Source organism: Danio rerio, chromosome 19 (genome assembly GCF_049306965.1).
Source record: "Danio rerio strain Tuebingen ecotype United States chromosome 19, GRCz12tu, whole genome shotgun sequence".
Taxonomy (NCBI): Eukaryota; Metazoa; Chordata; class Actinopteri; order Cypriniformes; family Danionidae; genus Danio; species Danio rerio.
The window spans coordinates 26,522,501-26,547,670 of record NC_133194.1 but is presented as its reverse complement, the minus strand read 5'-3'; the positions used below and the strand labels follow the sequence as shown (position 1 = coordinate 26,547,670).

The 25,170-nt window shown below is 36.8% G+C and overlaps 3 protein-coding genes across 18 annotated transcripts in view; 2 read left to right on the top strand and 1 right to left on the bottom strand.

Annotated features, from left to right (window-relative positions):
* LOC108180164 (immunoglobulin lambda-1 light chain) overlaps window positions 1–25,170 on the bottom strand; it is a 219,336-nt gene that overhangs the window by 159,681 nt on the left and 34,485 nt on the right. The window lies entirely within an intron of this gene.
* thap7 (THAP domain containing 7) lies at window positions 1,417–9,531 on the top strand. 4 transcript variants are annotated; one of them, NM_001103198.1, is made up of 6 exons: window positions 1,417–1,476; window positions 1,855–1,954; window positions 2,552–2,631; window positions 3,341–3,496; window positions 3,607–3,723; window positions 6,444–8,182. In NM_001103198.1, exons 3-6 carry the CDS (start codon window positions 2,552–2,554, stop codon window positions 7,972–7,974), a joined length of 1,884 nt encoding a protein of 627 aa, NP_001096668.1. In that variant the 5' UTR covers window positions 1,417–1,476; window positions 1,855–1,954; the 3' UTR covers window positions 7,975–8,182. The 4 variants fall into 4 exon arrangements, with proteins under 4 accessions (NP_001096668.1, XP_073786496.1, XP_073786495.1 ...); XM_073930395.1 differs by lacking the exon at window positions 1,417–1,476 and having other exon boundaries at window positions 1,894–2,021; window positions 6,444–9,531; XM_073930394.1 differs by lacking the exon at window positions 1,417–1,476 and having other exon boundaries at window positions 1,894–2,133; window positions 6,444–9,531.
* zgc:64022 lies at window positions 12,226–14,239 on the top strand. The gene is given in 4 exon segments (NM_200365.1): window positions 12,226–12,368; window positions 12,459–12,512; window positions 12,607–12,683; window positions 13,030–14,239. Coding segments are annotated over 4 exon segments (663 nt in total). The 5' UTR covers window positions 12,226–12,253; the 3' UTR covers window positions 13,447–14,239.

Here is a 25,170-nt window from a genome sequence, read left to right as displayed (position 1 = left end):
ATGATAATGTTGCGTCTCTGAACCAATGATGCTGTCTCATTTAAAAATGGATTACAATAGCACTCTTGCCCTGATTCAGCTAAAATGATAAATGGCTTATAATGCCCCTATTATGTGATTTTGAAAATCACCTTGCATGCTGCATGTAACACAGCTCAAAATAAATCAAGACATCCAGCTAAGGTTTAAATCTAAAGGTGCACCATAAAGCTATTATCTCTTAACAAAGAATCAATAAATCAAGTCGAGGACCACAATGGAAATAAGAGAATAGGATTTGTGTGTGTATTTTATTCACATTCATTCATTTTCTTTTCTTTTCGGCTTAGTCCCTTTATTAATCAGGAATCCAGCATATGTTTTACGCAGCAGATGCCCTTCCAGCTGCAACCCATTACTGGGAAACACTCATTCACACACATACACTACAGACAATTTAGCTAACCCAATTTACCTATACCACATGTTTTTGGACTGGAGGAAACCCACGCGACACATGGAGAACATGCAAACTCCAAGCAGAAATGCCAACTGACCAGCCGAGGCTTGAACCAGCAACCTTCTTGCTGTGAGGCTGTCGTGCTACCCACTGTGCCACCGTGCTGCCCTTTATTCACAACATTTTTTGAAATATGTCTAAATCAGTCTTGTTGGACTAGTTTGTTTTAAATGTTGTCAAATACAACAAACAAAAAACTAAAGAAAAAAACCCATGAGACTAATCATCGCAGATTAGAGTCATGAAATGAAGGGGTTTGGAAAAATGAATCACAGAACAAATTATATGGGAGCTGTTTGGATAATTAGGTAAAAATAAATGCATTTTGTAAAACAATGAAAGTGTTTTTTTGACCTTGCATATAATGCTTTTGTTGAGGACCCTCCTCAAAACCAAACTTTAACCTTTTAAAATGCATAATAGGGGAACTTTACATTTTTTTACTGGTGCACAGCCAAATTATCAGGACAGCACCATCTGTTGGTAAAAACAATAATCTTTGTGGCTTTGCTTTACTGACCTGTGGCCTCCAATAGTTTCTGGATGCAGACTTGGATTTGAAACAACATATCTCAGACTTGCAATGTCAGACACTGTCTATTTATGTAAATGTATCATTTTAGGGGACAGCAACAGTCATCAAAATCTAGAACCAGACCTGAGGATATCTAGTCAGCCTACAGCTTATTGTATTTTTTTTAAACAAAATTTCAAAAGAAATACTAAATGTTGTGTTTGATATCAATTAAGAGCAGATTTTGTGTTCTAGAAACTACAATAATTAATGATATAAACATATAAAGGATTAAAGGTTATGACTTGCTAATATTATATGCTCTGTTGAACTTGTGTTCATATTCATCATGCTCTTATGTTTTTATTAACTAACTAATTCTGTGTAAACAAATAATTTGTGCAGGAAATCTACATTGCCCAAAATGCTGTACAGAAAACAACCAATCAGATAATCTCAGTAGGTAAAGTATACCAAACAAGATATAGATATTGGGGTTTTATACTTAATAATAAAATAATAATAATAAAACAGAGCTTTATTATTGTTGTTGTTATAAATATATAATAAATGGAAAGCAATGCTAGCACTAACGTTTTTGAAGAGGACAGAAGGAATATCTGTACTTTTTAGATAATAATAATAAGTATTATTCTGTATTTTTTTATTATACAATCTCAATTGACCTTTGTTTCCTATTACAAAAGAAGTACCATCGAGATTAATTTGGGTGGTTTGTTGTATATGGTCGTTGCTAGAATAATTATTTCTGTAATATTTTATCAAATAAAACTAACATGCCGTTAACATATTCCCTGCACGTTCTGGTGTAACGTCACAGTAATACACGGCTCTAATTGGCTGCTGCAGAAAGGCGGGTCTAATCTTCAGCGCCTAGGAAGAACAAGACGGCCATCTTCGTGAGGTCGCAGGCCTTTGTGGTGAGTTTAAAGAATAAATCGCTAGCATTGTTCTGGTCAGAAAAGTTACCAGCATTTATATTTAACAGTATGTATTTATATTGTTTTCAAATGAGCAAGATGCTTGTTGCCATCTCCAGCATCGGCTGCTTTAGCAGCCTGCTATGTTGTTACCTAAAGACGACACTGCAGCCCTAAACGTGAGCTGACATCAAGTCATGTCAATATAAGGCGATCGATAGTCGGCTGCATTTTAAACTGTTTAAACAGAAAGGTTTACGATTATAGCCTTTTATCACCTTATGGCTTCCAATCGATTAAAAAAGAAAACATTTAATTCGGAGAATGTTAGATAAACAAGTCAATGTGATAATGACAGTTGCGAGTTTCTTTTTGTATTATTGTAATTTTTATGATTAATCATGTATTATTTTGGTGTTTATAAGTTTATTGTATTATTTTTTTATGGCATTTTACTATTTAAATAAACTTAATCTTATTGAGAGATGATAATAAAAGTTAGATCTGGTGTCATTTAATTAGATGTATCATAATCGTGCCATGACTGTAGGTTAACGTTACGTAATTTCTGATTCAAAATGTACATTTGCCCCATAGATGCCCAGACACTGCTCTGCTGTAGGTTGCAAGTCACGGGACACAAAAGACGTTCGAAAATCCGGAATCACATTTCACAGGTGCAAGTTTCCAAATGCTGATATTTCATCATTTATATTAAGTTGTTTTCTTTGTTCTCCATGACCCTTTTAAAACAGACCTATGATGACTAGGGTCAGACAGAATCTGCAGACATTTTTTGCTATGCTGCTGAGAAGTTTGTTAAAAATCTGCGGATTTATGCACAATAATTTTGAAAAGTATCGTAACTAAAAGTAATACAGTATATGAAATTAAAAAATGTTTTAACTTTTATTTAATGTTCACAATGCAAATTCAATTAGATCCACTTATTTGGTTAACAAAGCAAGTCTCTCATATTAGTCAATAATATTATTGAAATTAATTATAAACTGAACAAATATACATTTACAAACATTTACACGAGTAAATAAATGGACTCAATGATTAAAACTCAATTTTTAGATTTAAAATCACAATAGAAAGTGTTTGTAATGACTAAATATTTAATCAATGTGCAGTCTACCATTCCATCTGAATTGAGATATGCAATGTCTTGGGTCTGCACAACGCAAACTAGAATGAGTATCTATCCTTTAGTGAACAATTCACTGAATTATTGGACATTATTTACACTGACTTGTATTGGCAAAAAACATTGCCGTTATTGTCTTATTTTGTGTGAAATGCAGTGTAAAAGATATGTTTCAGCTCAGTGGTATATCAAATGATCTTTCTTAATGTTGTTTATTATGTTAAATCTTTGAGGTTGCCAAAAAAGGGAAACCCTCGCCGCACCACCTGGATTATCAACTCTCGTCGCAAAGGGCCTGAGGGAAAAGGACAGTGGGACCCCCAGAGTGGATTCATCTATTTCTGCTCTAAACACTTCACCCCTGATAGCTTTGAACTCTCTGGAGTCAGGTCTGCAGCATATTAGAGTGACAGAAGCAATGACCAAAATATAATTCTGATGTTAAAATACATTATAGAAAGAGTGAATGTATAATAATTTCAGTACCACCTTTTTCTAGTGGCTATCACAGATTGAAGGATGATGCGATTCCCACTGTGTTTGAAATTGAGCCTCACAAGAAAGGCACTGCTGGGAAACGAAGAGGCAGACCTCGAAATGTGGACAAATGTACCAGGTATTTTACAGAACTACACACACCAACAAGTCTTTCAGATAAGACGTTAAACTGAGGTCCTGACTCACACTTCTCGAAAAGAGTAGGGGTGTAACCCTGGTGTCCTGGCTAAATTCCCTCTCAGTCCTTACCCATCATGGTCTTCCAATCATCCCCATCCACTGAATTGGCTCTATTACTGTCTCACCACTCCACCAATATCTGGTGTGTGTGTGTGTGTGTGTGTGTGTGTGTGTGTGTGTGTGTGTGTGTGTGTGTGTGTGTGTGTGTGTGTGTGTGTGTGTGTGTGTGAGCGCACTGGCGCCATTGTCCTGTGGCTGCCGTTGTATCATCTAAGTGGATGCTACACACTGCTGGTGGTTTGGAGAGACCCCCCTTCGTGATTTTGAAGCGCTTAGGGTGTATGGCCATACACAATAAATGCGCTATATAAACACACACATACACATTATTTCTAGTGAGCTTTCCCTCATGACAACAAAAGTGTGGTTAATTGTACTGAATGCGCAACTATTGTATTTCATTTTTAACAGCATGCAAAAAAATTGTAAATTAAAGGATTAAGTATATATTGCAACGTAAAATGAAATGTTAATTTTAAGTACAATTTACATCTAAAGTATATTTAATGTGTTGTACAAAACATTACATTAAGTTCACATTTATTTGCAGAGCTTGACAATAACTTTTTTGATGACTAGCCACTGTGGCTAGTAGTTTTCCAACAATTCTAGCCACTTCCCATTTTCACTAGCCACACTTTTGTTATTGGGAAAGTGTATTTTATATGGATAAATTTGACAATTTTTTCAATTTTGTGTTAAGTCCACATGCCTCCTTGTTAATTTAACTTTTTTCCTGGCCACATCAAACTGATTTATTTCCTTGCCACAAATGTTAAACAATGTGTCAAAACAAGCTAAATATAGCTGTATACATACACTTTTTATTTAACAAAATGTTCCTAAAAAAATAACAATTTAATTTTAAAAAATTATTCTCATTTATCTAAAGCTATAGTTTGTCCAGGCTGAAGGTCCCAGATCATCAGGTAACTATAAATAAAAAGGGGGTTAATCTCCTAATTAAGCTATGATATTGTAAAGGATGATATTTAAACCACATTAATTAACTGCAAGTGAAAGAAAGCAGGTAAAAAAACATTCTGTCTGCTATAGTGAAGGGATGATCACATGCACACGGTTAGCGTTAGGCCCATTAATAATCTGTTAAAAAAAAATGATAGCGCCAACAGCTGCTACGTACAAAATATCTGGAGATCTCTTGAAAGCAGCAGGACTGTGGATGCACAATTACCGCTTTTTTCCAATCTATTTTAAAAAGAAACAATCACACCAGTTGCGTTTCCAGGCACGGTTGTTTTGCACAATGAAATGGTAGCTTTTAAGCACTCGCATGCTTCACATCAGCTGTGCACCACTCTCATGAGTAGGGATGTGAATCTACACTGGTCTCACGTTTTGGTTCGGTTTTGATTATCATGCCATCAATTTGGTTCAATTCGAAATCTCGGTGCATCACTGACGATGCTTTCCATAAACAATTAGATATTTTACTTAGCAACACAAGAATTTTTGTATTAAAATGTAAAATTTATGAATATTTATATATTATTTGTAATACAATTTTGTACTTTAATACAAGCAGTCGTATATATGTACTATACCTCAAATTTTACTTGCTCAAAGAAAACACTCTTTTTGAATCCATCAAACAAAACTAAAGTATATGCACAGAACAACATGAGCATTTAGCAAATAAACAAATGTAAATATTACCTCGCTTACTTTTTGAGTATTGGTGAACGAGTTTTTTAATGCCTATGATTGGTCACACGCTCAACAGAAAAGGCTGCGATTTCCTCTGGCGCTGTTCAGCAAACAGTGATATAGACACTGACTTTAAACGGCCATGGCAATCAGCTGATCTAGACGCCGACACATGGAGAAAACTCACTCTGCAGACATGCTCGTGTCTGGATCCACAAGTAACGTTATTGTTGTTAGAGGGACAAATTGTTACCTCACGAACATGCCAGCAGGCCTCAGAGAGTGAGACTTCCCTGTCAGTGAAAGACGGTTCGCCAAACTCACAAGAAGGGAATTGATCTGCTTTAAAAGTAATTGGAGTTTTAAGTACTATCGGTCTCCTCCCTCGTCATAGTAAGCTACCACCATATAACGCATATGTGATAAATGATGTTGTACATAAAAACCGGTTATGATTATTACTCAACCGATATCGAATTGTTTGCATTTGCATCACTGTGCATCGAAGAAACAATTAATTTTGACTTCCCTAGTCGTCAGTGAGTATCGCTTATGTCTCACTTTGCACCCGATCATCTTCTCATTCAGTATTCCCCTGCTTTCATTTGCTCACATGAACAGTTCTCAATCGTGCTGCTGCTACATTCTAAGATCAAATTTGCACGCATATTGACAAATGGTCCTAAACTAAAATTTTAATCTTTAGGGACAAACACCTCTGACAATTTAAAAATTATTTTCAACGAGCCAAAGTGGCTAGTGGGAGTGACTCTCTAACCCATCACAGCTGAAATCTATCCACATTTGGTGGGTTGCTGGGTGTTAATGTCAAGCTCTGTTTTAGTAATATTTTCAGGTACTATTAATAAACATGTACTTCTTTTTCACAACATTTCCACCTCAACAATGCATTTTTTTTTACTTTTGCAGCATTAAGAACTCCACCAAAGATGAAGCTTTTGAAAGCCCAGAGATCTTCACCAATGCAACTGTAGCAGACACAGACAATGAGTGTGAAAAAGGGGAGGACCACCAAAGTCAGCCTCCTCCCCAGCCTTCATCTGACGCTCCTCAAAACTCTGATGAAACGACATTAGAGGATCAAACACCTGACCCCCCTTCTCCTCCACCTTCTCCTCGTCCACCTTCTCCATCCTGCTACATGAAGCGTCTCCCTCCACCTCCTGGCTTTTACTTGCCGAAAGAGCACAGCTACGCTCAGCTGTGCCCTCTAGTGTGGCGCAAGCGTTATGACAAAGCCATTGACAGCTTGGAAAAAGCACTGCGTCTTCTGAGTGCAGCCCGACGGAGGGAGAACCGCCTGCGTAATGCACTGCTGCGCCTCAGAGAGAACCGACTAAAGAGCACTCTACTGCGTGCACGAGATGGGGCGAAAGGGAAGGAGGTCAAAGGAGGAAGGTTTTCAAGTTGGGCTTCTCAAAAAGGACAGGGGGTGAAGGTGGACAGAGGTTGCAATCTTGAGGGATTGGAGGAAGGCACAAATGAAGGCACAACTGATGAAATCGATCTTATAGCTGAGGGATGGAACGGACAGACACAGACAAAAGGAAAAGTCACAGCAGAAGAAGAAGAAGGCTGCTGCTTTTATTGCGGACGAGACAATGAAGGAAACAAAGTAAGTGGGTATAAGGAGGCACCTGTAGGACCTGAGGAAGTTCAAGGATCCCAGGTGAAACAGAAACCTAAGAGAATCCAAGAAGTCAAAACCAAAGCCAAAGTGATCAAAGAGCAAAAGCCAGAGATCTCCAGGACTGATGTTTCCCCTGTGGAGCAACAAAGCTACTACTTGTATTACTGTGAAAATGCAGAGAACGAGGACGCGATGCAGGTGGTAACGATGGAATTGCAACCACACCAACTGAGCACCGAAGACGAAGCATCTCTCGAGCTCAACAGCACTGCAGAAGCGATCCAGCAAGTCGCTCTACTGCATCCAAACACTGACCTGCACACTGCTCCGGGACCTGTTCAGTACTCGGCAACGCTACAGGAAACTTCAGCGCCATTCCAGCTGCAGCAAATCCAACTGCTTCAGCCACATCAAGGACTTTTTCTCCCTGACCTCGCCGCAAAGGAAAACAGCGAAATGGAAGTCGAGCAGCAGCATTTATACTGGGTTCAGGACAGGAGTGATGAGCATGTCCTACTGATGCAGGTTCCTGAAAGAACCGAAAGGAACCAAGTAGATGTTGAGACTGTGATTGAGACTTTGCAGCCTCAGGCAATTTTGGAGAGATTTCAGACAAAGAGCACTGAAGAAAGGGATGTACTGACAGTCAAGTGTGATTCCACTGCATTGACGTCTGCGGGGTGGGAAAATGGTCATCTCTCACACCAATCAGACCTAAGGGCCACAGCAGTTGGGGTCGATGTCAGAGAAAGACTGAAGGAACATTTAGAGGGGTTTCAGCTTCAGCTTAGCAGTGAATTTATAGATTGAATGACTCGACAGGACACGTTTCTGCTGTTGTATCACAATCAAATGTGTTTTTTTTTTTATTCTCCACTCAAAGAACATTTACAGCATTTTAAGTTGAAATGTTTGAAAAACATGTTTAGCATTCTATTCATATGCAGGCAGGAGGATATCATTTACTAGTCATTTTAATTGAAAAGTCATAATTTAATAAAACTCTTCGTTATTAAAATTTGCATGTTTAGTTTACAATGAAGAAGGACAGTAAAAAGTGATGTGAAATCTATGTTTGGTAACCCCTACTTGGAATTTGTCCTCTGCGTTTAAGTCACTGGGGTACATTTGTCCACATTAGGACAGTGTTTCTCAGGCCCCGTTTACACTATTTCGTTTTAGTTTTAAAAAGCATAAATCGCCTCTCATCCACACTAGAGTTTTCAAGCACCGAAAACAGAGCTTTTTGAAAATGCTGAAGAGGCTGTTTTCATTTTAAAATGCTGCTGCTCTGTTTCAGTGCATGTCAGAGCGTATGTGTGTGTGTGATCATGTGATGTGCGTTTTCAGTGGTATAGTGTGGATGGAGAGTTGCTCAGAAACTCTTGGTGAAACGCTAGTGTGGACGCTGATAGTTTTCATTATAAAACGCCGTTTTAAAACTAAAACGTATTTGTGTAAACGGGGTCTCAGTTCTGACCTAAGCACCCCACTGTGCTGCACATTTTTAAGCTTCTCTTTTCATGTCAGACGTTTGTTCAAACAACAAGTGCCCTGCAATTGACTCCAGATGATATTCTGCCATGATTTAAGTTTAAAGAGAGCAGATATGGTTCATTCAAATGCTATGTAAACTCATATTTATTTGTGAACATATATTATTTCACACATCTTTTGGAAGACTCTGTGCTCAGGGATTCTACCGGTTTCAGCAAGTCAAATTTAAAACTTTATAAGACCTTTTTAAGACCATAAATAACTTTTAGACTTGTATTTCATGGCTTAACGCTAAGGATATTTTAAATGGCCCAGCAGAATTTTTTTACTTGCCCCATCAAAAAACGAATTCTAGCTATTTCTTAGCCACATATTCAAAATAATGTGTCAAAACAATCAGACCCTAGTTGTATACATACTAACTTAAAAAAACTCTTTAAAAATAAAAGTAAACTAAATGTATGCACAACAAACTGTTATAGTATTAATTATAAATAGAGTTTTTTTTAGATGTATTGTTGGCGATTGGATATATGTTGAATCAATTGGGTAGCTTTACATAAACAAAGGAAAATTAGGACCTGTTTAAAATGATTTAAGGCCTTTCATTCATTCATTTTCTTTTTGGCTTTCCAGCATATTTTTTACGCTCCAGATGGCCTTCCAGCTGCAACGCATCACTTGGAAATGATTCAAGACCTACAAGACAATATTCCTGTGAATTCTGCAAAAGACTTTTAAAGACCCAGATTATTAGTTTTTGAAATTTAAGACTTTTTAAGACCCCATGGAAACCCTGAGTGCTGTTTGGTAAATATGTGAACAAATGTTTCAAAATGTAATAAAGGTTTCTTGTGCTCTGGTAAAGTAGAAGGGACTAGTGCTCTATGCACACTGCCTAGCGATGTGTCAATCAGAACATAGTGTATACTAGGAGCACTTCTAATGAGCTGGTTATCTAAATCAGCTGGGTTGAATAACAGAGACCTGCAAAATATGAAGATCAATTGGGCGTGAGGACCAGGATTGAGAAACGCTGCATTAGAAGCAATGAATACACAAATGTCTCATTTCCCCTGAGTGGTACAGTTCAGTGCATTTATGTCTCTTTCCACTGTCAGAGGTAACAAAATAAGAATAATTTTTGTTAGGGTACTTAGCACTACAATATGGTACTAAAAGAGTGGAGCTAAAATCTCTGCCGAGTGCTGATTGGTTTACAGAGAATCATCTCTAGCTTGTGCAACAAAAGTACATAAGGGAAATAAAATATAGTAAGTGGAACTTTTAAATGCACTATAAAAATACTATGACAGCGCAAAGCAGTGAACCATGGTCGACTCGAGCTCAAACATGCCATATGCCAAGAAGAAAGAACAGAATATACTGTATCTCTTTTTGTTGTCTAAACGGTACTTCAATAGATGGAAATGCCAGGATTACTCCTTTAAGACCTAAAATAACTGAATTGATTTTAGAAACCACTTTTAAATCATTTAAACCCTGTATAGTATTGCTGTTTTTCCATTTGTCAATCCAAACCATTTCACCCCCCCAGGTTTTTTTTTTATATATTAAGTTTTTAGTTATGATACTCCTAAAATCATTTCACATAAATCTGCAGATATTTAACTAAATTTTTCACAGAAATAGCAAAAAATGTCAGCAGATTCTGTCTGACTCTAATAATAACTAAAACAGACATTGATTAAATATTTTTTAGCAAGGATGCAGGGATGAATTGATTAAAAGTGACAGTACTGTTACAAAAGATTACTATATTAAATTAAAATAATAATCTATTACTTATAAAAAGTAATGGTGAGACAATGAGAGTGCTTAAGAGACCTGTTAAAAGAGTATATTTGTTGATTTTATTGAACTCAACCAATATAACAAATGAAAAGCATTCAGTTTTAAGAAGGGTTCCTTATGGTGCGATATAAGCAGCTATATAATTTTATTAACATTAATATGGTTTTCTTATATTTAACCCTTAGTTGTTGCTTGCACATAATATGACCATGCAGCTTAACTGTTTTCCATATAGGTAGTAAGTACTTTAAATGTTAAATATATTATTATACATTTTAGTCATCTGTGCTATAACATGGTTCATTAATTAAAACAATTGTCTAATATTTGTATTATATTACTATTAAAGTGGGATTTTATTATTTTTTTTTCAAATAAAGAAAGGTTTTCAATTTCACTTTAATTTATTTTTCTTGTAGTTATGCTCGTTTGAATTTAGTTTTTGTATGGAAGTGCCATCTTATGATGTAGCCACCAGAGGGAGCAGAGTAACAGTGTTGAAAAAAAAAGATTTCAATATTGAGGATCTATCAGTATCATAGACTCATAGATAATGTGTGTGCGTGAGAAAATAACTTCACATGTTTGAACATATACTTTATGTAATTAATATATGCATACACTTTTTCGATCATTTTAATATCTAAGCAGTTGTCGATTCTGGCCACGTGGCGTCGCTCTAATAGCAGAATATGAAGATGAGAAGTTTTTGCAGATGAAAAATGGCAGCATTCGTATTATAATATCATAATTTAATGGCAAGAGTTGTGTCCTTTAGTTCAAAAATGCAAGGGCCTTTTGCACCTAACGGTATAAGGTAAGCTAGGGAATTACATCCAATTGTCATGCATTTGCCATGGCAGATCAAGTGTTGTAGTGCTAATGTAATGAAGCGGCGATTAGTTGCTAAACACGCATTTGCAATTCATAGCCCTTCGGTGGATTTGTGTCATGTCTTGACATGAGCCAGCTGCTTGCTGTACAGCGTACTGTACTGAGATGTGGTACACTTTGAGAATAGTAATAATAATGTTATGACAATTGTGTAATTGCCATATAGTACAATATTAAGTAAAAGTATGCTTAAAAATGAATAGCAGCTAAATGGATATCTTAATATAAACGTCTAAAAAGATGGAAACTTTTACAATAAAAAACGGCTCTGAATAACATTTGTTTTCTTAATAAATAAATCGAATATTACATTTTACGTAAATGCATAGGTGTAATGTCATTTAGAGCATTTTCTGTTGTTTATTTTATGTTATATCGTTGCATAAAATAGCTAACAAAAGAGGTGCCGTTTCAAACATGTTTATGTTCATATTAAACACAATATCTATATATATTTACTTTAGGGAAACAGTCAAATTTTTTTTAAGTTCAACAAATAAATACTATATTTGAATATTCGAAGAAATAATATTAATATTAAATAAGACCTTTAAACATCACGCATTTTACTGCAGCCTACATATAATAAATCCAGGTAAATCTGAAAAAGAAATCTCTCTTTTTTTTAGTTGTGTGTAGTATTCCTGACCTTCCAGATTATGGTTTATGTAAATTAAATATTTAACTTCTAAAACTTCCTGTGCCTTGAGAAAAAAATTATTCATCGAGTTAAACGCAATAGACGCTTTTCATTCTGATTGGTCAGCCCGCATGAAGCCCCGCCTAGGAGCCTATATAACGGCGCCGTTCGGATGCGCTTCTCTAGATTCAACACCTGCTTACTGTTGGACTTAACTGACAGTATTTACTAACCTACCCACCAATGGTTGTTCAAGTGAAATCACGCAATCGCTACAGCAGCAAAACCATGGAAGGCAACCAGCAGAAAGTGGAAGCTAACATTTTGTTACTTGGAGCTGAAAACGTTGGAAAGTCTGGTAAGTTGTGCTGCAGCCTTATCTAATAATGTCTTAATTCATTTATACTGTGAATTAGATGACTAATGATATGTTGTTTTTCCATTACAGCTCTCACTGTGCGTTTCCTAACAAGAAGGTTCATAGGAGAATATGGAGATATAGGTAAGCAGGTTATTTATTATCACTTAAGATACTTTAACTTGCGATGCAATGAAATAGAACTAGTTTGACTCAACAGGTTTCTTTTCATTCACAGAATCAATATACAGCCACACTGACAAGATCGACGGCCGTGAGATTTGCTTCAACATATGGGACTCGCTTTGCCCACAGGTAAGCAACTTTTTTGCACATTTAGAAATAAAATCAATGCCTAAACATGTTTTTCATGCTGGTATTGACAAATTTAAAATTAATTATCTTCTAGTATGTTTTAGCCTACAGTTATTATCACTTGTCATATAGGCTACATATATACACGTGTCTCATAAATATCTGTATCTTAAAACTGACCAACAGAGAAAAATAAAGAATTATGTTGTAATTATTGGGAAAGTTGTAGGCTATGCTAATAGACAATTACTAAAAATTGAACATCTGCTGGTACCTAATTTATCTTTACTAGCAACAACTGGAGTACAGAAGTGAATTAAGTTAACAAATCATTGTGTTGTTTCAGAATGCCGAAGAGTCCGGATACATCAGTGACAGGCAGTTGCAGTGGGCAGACGGCTATATCCTTGTTTACAGCATCTGTGACCGTGCCAGCTTCAATGTGGTCCGGCAACAAGTACAGTGCATACGACAAGCCAAGCAAAAACTGGCCAGCACAGCTCAAATCATCATAGTGGGGAATAAACGAGACCTCCAGCACCGCCGTACAGTGTCCAGTGAGGAGGGCCGGCTGCTGGCACTCTCAGCGGACTGTGGGTTTTTTGAGGTGTCCGCCGCCGAGACGTACCATGGTGTTTTGATGGTGTTTCATGAACTGTTCGAGCTCATTCGAGAAGCAAAAGCGCTCAAGAAGGGCACCGCAGGGTTCAAAGGTATCGTGAGGAGCATGTCTGCTGTATTTGGAAGGAAAAGGACTGAGTAGTTACATATTTCCTCCTCAAAGTGGTAGAAGAATCAGGGATAAGCCCTTTATGGAATCCATATTGGAACAAAGACTGATTATTTAACTCAAGTGGAGTTTTACAAGTTGACAATCTTGGGGGCCATTCACACAGCATTTTATCTGTGGTACTTTAACAAAATGGTCACATTTTTGTCCATTTTCTGCATATTAAACCATGAGCATCACGTTTAAGGCACCGGACATTCCAGTTCCATAATAATAAGTTTTTGAATGCAGATGATTTGTGTGAATGGTCCTTTATTCCTGAATGTTCTAAGAATGTTCAGTTTAGATTGAAGTATAGAAACTCGCTGTTTAATATACATTTTAAACTATCTGATCACTCTTTCTACAATTGTAAGTTTTACCGTAGCTAATAAGTGCAATTGTTAGCTGAATCCATCTTAGTCCCTATGCAATTGAATCAGACACATTTCAAAATGCGGCCTCTAACATAAATTGTGACAGTGTAGCATTTCTCAGTGAAAATTAGGTCATTTTGCATATGTATTATGGTCTGTTAAACTGATAAAAGCATGTTTTTAGTTATGTAAACATCAAGTAATTTACTGGATTGTTGCATTTCCAAATTATGCTCATATTTGCCTCGGTTGTTTATTAAATTTACATAGTATAATGTATTTATACAAGTCTTAACTGTTTCATTTGATGCATTGGTAATAACTGTCAAACCCAGATTGTTGTGTGTGTATATATAGCAAGTGCAAAACTGTTATGTTATTGTTTTATAATAAAACATGAAAGATTTGAATTTCAGTGTTGATGTTTTACTTGCAATAAAATGTGCAGTTCTGTTAAATATGGATGCAATGATACATCTAAACATGTATAAATACCTGAAATGCAGGCTTCAGGATTTGTGCATTAGTTCAGGGATATTCTCACATCTAATAGATCTAACTTTGGAACAGTTCAGACCACAGGCAAATGCATAATTAATAGACAATGTACAAAAACCACACACAAATTTCAGATGTTACTGGATTTACTGGTATCCACAAAGCTGGCAAGCAAATATCTCTTCAAGTTGACCATGATTGGTGGATGTATTTAAGGGTAAGTTTACACAACAGTAAAAGCTGAATACAAACATTTTCAAAGCAATTCCCTTTCACACTGGTCCATAAAAATGACTAATGGCACCCTATTATGCATGCAAGGCCAATAGTTGGCATTAGGTCTGGGTAATTATTCTAAGATGGTTTTCATGTGCATTTTTATTAGTAAAGCTGGTTCTGAACCTCCAGTACATTTTCAGATTGAGCAGCATTTACTACACAGAGTCGTAGTTCACTGACAAAGTTTGAGTTTACAATTGAAATCAATTTATTTGAACGATAATGACATGGAGATCATCATTTTCTGTTAAGGACAGCTAGCATTGCTTGTAAATGAGCTACAGCTCTGTGTGCTACATCTAATAGCATTACTGTAAACTCACTCCATAACCTTAGTCGGATGTTTGAAATAAATCCTTCTGTAAGATGATTCCACAGTAGTATGATTATTGGTCAGGTTGAATAAGTGACAGTAGTTAAATCTTCTGTTTATTCACTGTTTTTCTGTTTTTTTCTGTTCTTCTGGACTTCATCATGTTTGGAGTTTCTGAGCGAGATTGTCCTCTGTTCTTAAAAGGAAACTAATTGTTGAACACAAAACCCTGCTTCCCTGACAGGATGATTTCAATCAATCAACCAGCCCTAGTCGGCAATGTCATATATTATTCTGAGAAGCACAAGCATAGGCTGCGTCCAAAATCACATACATCCCATATAGTATGATAAAACCAGTATTTCAGCAGAGTAGTATGTTCGAATAATCGCAAAACAGTATTTGAGAAGTACCTGAATGACCTACTTCCGGCGGGATTCTGAAGTGCACATCCAATACATGATATGATATCCCATGATGCACAGCAAGAGAATTAATGAATGGGAGTGAAGCGATGCGACTGACACAGGTACTTCACATAATCATGACAAAATGGCGGATGTAGTACATCCAAGTTTCTTTCATACTACTCACAATTAAAGTGTATAGTATGCACTTTTCTGATGACCAAGTAGTACATCCAAACTCAAATGTAGTACCTATTGAGTAGTAGGCAATTTCAACCCAGCTATAGTCATTTATATCTCCCATTGTTGCATTGGTTGTCAATATTTACACAGGCCTGTTTATTGAACATGTAACGCACACACACACACAGACACACACACACACACACACACACACACACACACACACACACACACTCACACACACACACACACAAAATCTGCTTTCTCGTTTGTTGGAAAAAGCAAGAACAAAGCGCACATTCAGAAGTGGTAAAAAAGTAAATATAACCAGTGTTGGGGAGTAACTAGTTACATGTAATTGCGTTACATAAATTAATTACAAAATAAAAGTAACAGTAATTTGTTACAGTTACTGAGAAAAATGTGTAATTAAATGACAGTTACTTGTGAAAATGTTAAAGATTACAAATGGGGTTACATCTAAAAACTTTCTTTTTAAAATTTGGGATATGTTGAATAATATTAATCTGTTGCTTTGCCTGTTTTTGACATGCACAATGCCTTCTGCTAAGGCCATTTATTAAAGCGGTGCTATTCTGATGCTTTTGATTTGCAGCGTATCCACAGGCATAAATCCCGGGGGGAACATGTCCTTGGTCTCAATGCTTGAAAATGATTTAGTTGAAAATGTCCATTAGAAACTTACAAGTAAACAAAAAGTAATCAAATGTAATTAGTTACTTTACTTTTATAAAGTAATCGAAAAGTGGTGTAATTAATTTTCTATTAAATTATGAGATTCAAATATTGCATTTTAGTTTCTTTTTAAGCAACTCTTTTTTTTTTTGCTGGATTAGCTTGTTTGATTGTCACACTTTTTGATGTACCAAAAACATTTTCTAAAGATTTAGAATAAAGAAATATGAAGGCTACTTATTTAAGGCTACTTCATGATAATATCACTAGGGGGGAAATAGCGGTCTGTTTTAAATGTAAAATTGTGGCCTATTCTAATTTATCAGGCAAAAAACAAACTGGCCAGCACATTCAACTTTCCTCAGTCTCAGAATTTGACTATAATAATAATAATGTAAAGCTTCTCGATGTTTCTAGCTTTTCTTGTACATTTGAAAATTCACGGATAACAACAATAGCCAAATAAGAATTAAAATGGGTGCTTTTGGTGCTTCACAACTTTTTTAGGTCTTTTTTTTTTCAGAAATAGGGTCCAAGATTTGGAACAAAAGTTACTTATTAAATGTTTTCTCTTTTGCAATAATACAGTGAAAGTTTACTTGCACCACATTCCGCTTGGTCTTAAAGCCTTTTTCGGTGGGTTATTCTAATAACTTATGGTGGCATAATAAGTCTAAAATAGGACAAATGAGCTTATGTATGGGACAAATTCTGTACCTTCGTCAGTGGGGGTAAACGATGATGCCATTCATATGTATAGTACACGTTCAGTCTATGGACATGCACAAGCAGTTAATGGCATCCTAATTGTTTCTATTCACTGCGCTGTCATATAATGTATATGTGCACAGGCGAAAAGTGCTTCTTTACAAAGAGACATTGCATACAACTGTCCTGACATGCATAATACAGCATATTTAGTCAGTTCACACATCGCCATTAATAGGGGTTGCTGATGATACGGTGTTGTTGTTTATATGCAAAAAAAAAAAAAGATTTTTCTGTTTCTTTGTAAAATTGTCTGTCAACCGAAGCTTGAATTTATGCAATACTGATCAAATGTGTGCGATTTTCTCACTTTTCAAGTTTCATTTGACATATTTTAAAAGACCACTATTTCAGTATTACAAAAGTATCTCTTTTTATCCATAAAAGATGTCAGTCGTACATTACTGTATGGATCATTTTGAGGGATCTAAACAAAAACAACGCTCCTAACATATTTCCTGGTTTACATTTTTAATTTCTATAGCTTCCGAGAATCCAAAAAGCTCCACATATTGATAAATAATCATATGGCAGGTGTTTTAACAAGTTGCCTCTTGTTACAGATCTGAAATAGATTGACAGCAAGCAGGAAATTTTCATGGGCCAATGACATCAGTTTGAAATTATCTATATATCAAATCTTATGGTATTAACATATTATTAAAACATTGTTTTTTTAAAATTGGGAAAATGTATTTGACTTGTTTTCTTCACACTCATTGGTTCCTATCATACACCCGGTGCAATGCGGCGCAAGGCGCAATGCAATTGTTGTTTGCTAGTTTAAGCTCGACGCAAGAGCCATTTTGACGTTTTGCACCACGCTGTTTAAATAGCAAATGATTTGAGCTCATATGTGCGCCCATAGACGTTCTGGTCTAAAAAAAAGGAGGTGGGTTAAGGCACATTGCTGGCACATTGCTATTTTGAGGAACTAAAATTTACTGTTCAATAGACCAGCAGAGAGGAGGTCTAAAGTCCAGTGCAGAGCGCGTTAGTTGTGCGCCTCGCTTAAACATTGTTTATTACACACAGGATGTACAGCAATACGCAAATATCTTTGCAAATGAAAAAGAATTAGAGGATTAAAATATATATATAATTTTTTTTTCTACCCTGCATAAATATAAAAACCACAGCCTTCATGCCTTCTTCATCTCGGGGGGCTTTTTTAGTTTATTCATGATAATTTGCTTTTGTAAAATGTAATTATTATTAGCAGTATTAATTATTATATGCATATTTATATTTGTTTTATTAAAAACAAGCAACTGACTCTTAAAGGGAACGTGAGATGAGACTCAGATTGGTTTATTGTCAAAACACACCTTTAACTCATTAAGAGAATAAGCTCAACCCTGTTAGACCATGCACCATGGCGCAAAACAAGTTTTTCCGTCCTTAAAATAGCAAAAGTACGTCCCGACATGCCCTTATTGCTTTTGTGTCCTGCGCCTTGGATTTTGCCCCTGGATTGTCAAAATAGAGCCCATTAACTCTTAAATCCTAAACATAAAACACATCAATAAAGGCTCTTAAAGAAATTGTTCACCCTTAAATGAAAATTCTGTCATCATTTATTCAGCCTCCGTTTGTTCTGAACACATATGTTGAACGCAAAAGGAGGGCGGTGTGGTGGCATGGTGGCTAGCTATATTGCCTGACAGCACGAAGGTCGCTGGTTCGAGCCTGAGTCAGTTAGCATTTCTGGAGTTGGCATCTTCTCCCTGCGTTCACATTTTTTTCCCCATAGTCCTAAAACATGCGCTATTGGTGAATTGGGTAAGCTAAACTGTCCGTAGTGTATGTGTGTGAATAAGAGTGTTTGGGTGTTTCCAAGTACTGGGTTGCAGCTGGAAGGGCATCTGCTGGGTAAAACATATGCTGGATAAGTTGGCGATTCATCCTGCTGTGGCATCCCCTGATTTTTTTAGAGGAATCTTAAAGACTGGTGGCCATTAATTTTGCAGGCACTATGTAAAGATTTTTTCCCAATTATATTGTGTGCTTGCTTGTAAAGAAAAAAAAAGAATAAGCAAACTGGATATTTGAGGACAATGATTATTTGTAGTGTAATGCCAAAGTAAACATATGTATTATCTTATTTAGTAATAGTCTATATTTAGTGTATATTTCTAATATAGTGAAAAGACAAAGCTTGAGGTATATTCCATTAGAAATTATTGGCTTTAACATGCAACCACAGAAAATAAAAAAATGCCAAAAGATCATTCCATTCCACTAAAACCAAAACAATCTCCAGTAGGCTATCCATTTAAACCATTACAAATTTTATGAGGGTTTAAGTTTTTAGCAGATCATGCAGATGTGAGTATGTGAGTTTACTACGCAAGTAATTATAATAGTTTTATTCTTCAGTACAGAAAAGGCAGCAGAAACGGATGGAGAAGGACGAAGGGGCAGCTGGGTGTTTCTGACAGTGTCTCCCTCCAGCCAAGTGGGCGCTTTGCGGGGGAGTGAGTGAAACCATAAAGCTGTTGCTATGCGGAGCACAATAACCCTCGTCAGCGAGCAATGATTTCAGTGACGCAGACGTGTCTCCGCACACAGTGACACACCGGCCTGATTCCTCCTACAACCAGCATGTGAACGCTTTCGTTTACACACAAGCATAGACGCATGAATATTCAGTGTGCCATGGGGCATCGTTTTCTAGCATATTTCATTATTATGGCAGAGGCAACAATAAGAGGGTCTTTTTCTTAGGAAATGGTGGTGTTTTATGATATCATTTGAAAAGGTTACAGCTGTGATTTCAGCAAATTAGCCTATATTTTTCCACCTCAAGCACAAAATGCCAAAGCTGTACGTTTTGCTGTCATGTTTGGTTCCAAGAACAGGATTCTTCTTAAAGAAAGAAAGAAATAAAGAAAGAAAGAAAGAAAGAAAGAAAGAAAGAAAGAAAGAAAGAAAGAAAGAAAGAAAGAAAGAAAAAGAAATATGTTCACCTTGTTTTTAATATATAGAGCTCTTCGCTTTTTCTGCATTGTTTTTTTTAAGTCTTGTTTTTTTTTCAGAAATTCATCAAATACCCAATAATTACATGTGAAAGATGTTTGAAATCTTTGCAAATTTATTAAATATAAAAAAATCTGCTATAGACGCCCAAATATAATCCTGTATATGGACCTTCATCTTAAAATCTAAAATGTATCAACATATTTTCTATTATAAACACATTTAGAAATATTCTAAATTCATTTATATTGTAATTAATATTATTTAAAAAAAATGGTTATACATTTATTCATTCATTTTCTTTTCGGTTTAGTCCCTTTTTTACTCAGAGGATGCCCTTCCAGCCGCAACCCATCACTGGGAAACACTCATACACTCCCATTCACACACTTACACTACGGACAATTTAGCTTGCCCAATCCACCTATAGCGCATGTCTTTGGACTTTTGGGAAACTGGAGCACCCGGAGGAAACCAACATGGGTAGAACATGCAAACTCCTTACAGAAATGCCAACTGACCCAGCTGAGGTTCGAACCAGCTGCAACCTTCTTGCTCTGAGGCGACAGCGTTACTGTTTAGTATTGCTACAAGTTTAATATTGCTTTTCTGATTAGAGTATTTTCTTATTATTTTAACCAATTAATAATCACGTTTACATACATTTGTTTTCGAATTTAAAATTTAATATTAAAAAGTAATTCTGTTTATTTCAATCTAATTAATATTTTTATGAATTATTTTGTTTTAATAAATGTATAAAGAAGGTCGCTGGACCAGGAGGCCTATCTGTGTAAAGTTTGCATATTCACATCTGAGCCCTGCTTCTCAAGTTACACTCCACCGCTGGAGACTGAATGTTATGGAATGCATATTTTTTTAAATTCGCAAGACACAAAGAGCATTTTAAAAATAATATTCACATTAGGCCATTTTACTCTGAGTGTTTGGGAGATGTTTTTTTTTTAAAGTGATTACTTTAAAACGGTCAGCTTCTTCTGTTGTGATTTCCATTGGTTTGCATTGTGTGCTTCCACATTTGTCCAAAAAGTCTGATCACAACTCACCATGATATAAATTCCTGAGCTCTATAGGTGAATCGGATAAACCAGATTGGCCTTAGTGCATGAGAGTGTGAATTGGAGAGGGTGTGTGGGTGTTTCTTAGCACTGAGGGGTGTACACTCATTGCTGGATTGCAGATGGAAGGGTATATGTGGCAACCCCTGATAAAGCAGGGAATAATCTGAAGGAAAGTGAGTAAATCAATGAAGAATCAATACAGTTTAATGAATATTAGTAACTACAGCATAAGCAGTGACTTGCCCATAATTGAATGATTTTGCGGCTGCCTCCAGAAAGTGCATTTAAAATCCTTTAATGCCCAGCAAGTGTTGATGATTACATGTAATAGACAAGTTAAAACTAGTTTTGCTCTTTACAGTACAATATTTGAGCAAATTTCCATCAGTTATAATAGTATAGCTTACACTAACATGTATTAGCTTCCTCTTCACACTTATTTTTAAGCAAACATATTTGCCATCAAAATAGACCCAGCTCCAGTAACGGTCACTAAGTAGCTATGGTTATTTCTAATCTAGCACATTAATTTCAAACTGATCTAAACAGACTGAAACTAACTATTAAAGAGCCCATATTATGGGTTTTTGAAAATGCCCTTCCATGTAGTGTGTAACACAGCTCTAAGTGAAGTGAAATATCCAGCTGTATCTTAAATCTGTAAGTGTACAGTGTTTAAAACTGTTGATTCATCTATAAAAGAGTCGACTCATAGTGCTTTAAATGAGTCATCTTGATAACGAGTCATTAGGTGTTTCGCCATGACGTGACAACGAAACCAAGTAGTTGTGCGTCCAAACCCAGGAGATTTGAACCCTGCGGCCCCACCCTCTAACACACAAAAAGCCACACACACACACACACACACACACACACGCCGGTCAAATGAAGTTGCAAAATGCAGATGGATATTATTGAGTCTCTACCCAAAGATGAAACCTCTGCATTGTAGCCCAGCCTTGAGCAGTTCGAATGCTTCTGGAAACTACAAGCTACAAAGAATACTTCATTGGCAGTTTGTTAAAGGAAGGATCAGTAAAGACAACTGATGGACAATGTCAGAACTTGGATCTGTTTCTTCCTCCAATTCTCAAGTGTAAGTACGTGCGATTAAAGTTGTTGCCTTGTTTACTCTAGCTTGCAAATGTATTTAGTTGTGATTTGTTATTATTATTATTACTGCGTGTACTGTATCAGGTTAACTCGCTATAAAGCCACATTAAAAACGCGACGCATGCTGCTTTGTTTACGGACCTCCGTGAAGGAGGGTAATGTGTGTATGTGTCTGCGGTGTCCTCCTCCTCCTCCAAGGGTAATGTGTGTGTGTGTGTGTGTGTGCGTTGTCGTCCGAGGAGGGTTATGTGTGTGTGTGTGTGTGGTGTGTGTGTGCGTTGTCGTTCGAGGAGGAGGGCAATGTTTTTGTGTGTGTGTGTGTGTGTGTGTGTGTGTGTGTGTGTGTGTGTGTGTGTGTGTGTGTGTGTGTGTGTGTGTGTGTGTGTGTGTGAAAAGAGCAGAGTGTGACAAGCTAGGAGATCTCCTCGCCAGTTCTTGGGAGTTTTTGCTCAAAAAATAGTTAGTGGTCGGTATTTTCAAGTCCATTGTCTGTATTTATATTCACCCACTGGCAGCCAAAATCCACGCCTTACACTATGAAGCGTGTATGCACTCTGACTACTTTTATATTGTTAATTAACTGCTGGGCATTTTACTCAGTCTCGCGCTAAAGGCAGTCAGTGTCGCCCAATCGCAACAGACTGTCATTGGTCCAATCAGCGCAGATTAGCTTCACGCTAAGAAGAGGTTTGGGAACAAATGAATCACTGGACGATTCATACGGGAGTCGCTGGGATAATTAGGTAAAAATAAATGAAGATTACGAGATAATGAAAGTGTTTTTTGACCTTGCATGCATGTTAGACTGTTGTTGGAGACCCTTACAACCAAAACATGACCCTATTTCATGTATAATATGGGCTCTTTAAATGACTATATCCCACGAGTAGCAGTGCAATATGGCTGTATATCGCCACTGGTGGGAAGTGTACATTGACACGAGGCAACTGACATCAGAACAGCTGACACTGTTGCTACTTCACAATCGTCACTTTAAAGATAGTATTTGAATGATTTTCTAGTGTAATGTCTAAAGTGTTGACAAAAACAGGTGATTTTCCCCACAATTTTAAATTCTAAGGCTAAACGTCATTAAATGCCATCAGTCTACATAGATTTCCCAATGTTTCTCTGTTGCAATCGGGATATCACAATAATTAATCCTGAAAAAGCCAAAGCAGCGCCAACACTACCAGATTACTGTTGCGTTTGCGATAAGTAAAAATGCCAAACACATGCGGGCATTTCTTCTTTCTTTCTTTTTACAGAACTAGTCTTCAATAACGAAAACAGGAGACGCATTAGAAACAAACAGGTGGCCAAGCAAAAATTATCTTTGGGTTATACAAAGAGTGGCCAACACAATAACCATACATTCCTGATTTGTGAGTCCCATCTCACACTCAATAGACTACAACTACTATGGTATAAATACAACACAACAACATAAAACAGAGAGAGAGAGATCGACTTAGAAAGTCACTTACTAGTTTAATAATGATTCTGCTTTTCTCCTAAAGCCTGGTTTATACTTCTGCATCAAGTGACCGGCGTAACCCACGGCGCATGCAACGCGCGTAGCTGTGCATTTATACTTCTGCGCGCTGTCTATGTTGGTCTGCATTAACACTTTCAAATCGCTAGTTGGTAGTGAGGTGTAAATGTTCCTCTGTGACGAGTTTCTTCGCTGGTGTTTTGCTTTTCCTGAACGCTTCCTGAATGTACAAGTGGCTCGCTCGTTTTGAGGCAGGAACCGGCGGACGTGCAACAACTTTAACTATGAGGGCTTTAACTATAGGGCTATGCGTCAACGCCGTAGCATACGCGTGCATTTGACGCAGAAGTATAAATCGGCCTTAAGAGTTTATTATGCCTCTGTCGCCATCTTGTGGATAGACAATTTAACAGTATTTGCTCTGCTCATTGATAGGCTGATGGACGCTACATCTCCAAAATAGTGAGTGAATAGGCTGTACGAGCTCAGCCAATCAGATTCGAGAACCAGACAGAACTGCTGTATAAACAATTTTATTGCACACCATACAGCCAATCAGAATAAAAAAAATCAGCAGACAATGGAATAAACATAATTTTATTATGTATTACAGTTCCAACAAACTAATGCGCAAAGAAAATAAACCTCAATATAAATGGAACTGCTCTTTAGATCAAATAATATTCAAATTATTTGAATAATTTCTCCCAATTTCTTGTATCTTTTGAGCATTTTGTCATTTCTGTGTTAGCTTTTGCCATTTTACAGATAAAAAATCTTTCCCTCCCAAAAAAAAAAAAATAACCTCAATTCAAGGCCATGTCTGCATCCTTATTTGCCCTTATGTGAGATAACAACATCTCAAGGTCCTCAGCCATGGAGGCAGGAGAACAATGAAGATGTCTCTCCAGCCATATCAGTCTGTCTCTCTCTGCCTCTCTTTGTCCTTTTGCTGCTCTTCCTAATTTCGTTTGAAGAGATAAAGAGTGCCTTGGGGCATGTGGAGGTCTGCTACTTCAGTGTACGGTGTGTGAGGTGAGCGAGGGACAGCAGGCATTGTGGGAACAGACAGACTCTGAACGCAGCGTTCATGAGGGCACGTACAGATGAGGAACACAGAGTCGCTACATGTCAAGGGCTCTTCAGGAAGAAAGTGCATTTAAAATCAACAACTACTGTGTATGGAGAGATTTATCTGAGAACAATCCATTCTGATCGTCTTCATAGATGCTATCTGAATGAACATGATTACATCTTCGCTAAGATATAAAAAAATATAATATACACATGATTTATATAAAATGTTTCAAACTTGCCTGATCATGTCTGAAAATGACACAATAAGAGAAAATTATGGACTGTGCACTGAAATATACAGTATGTCCAGCCTGATCTCACGAGGAAACGTAAGTAATTTACGTTTTGGCTAGTTTAGTGGCTAAAGAGTTCAGTAGTACGAAAATGTACGATTTTAAAAAGGAGGCGTGGCATCTAACCCCACCCCTAACCCCAACCGTCATTGGGTGAT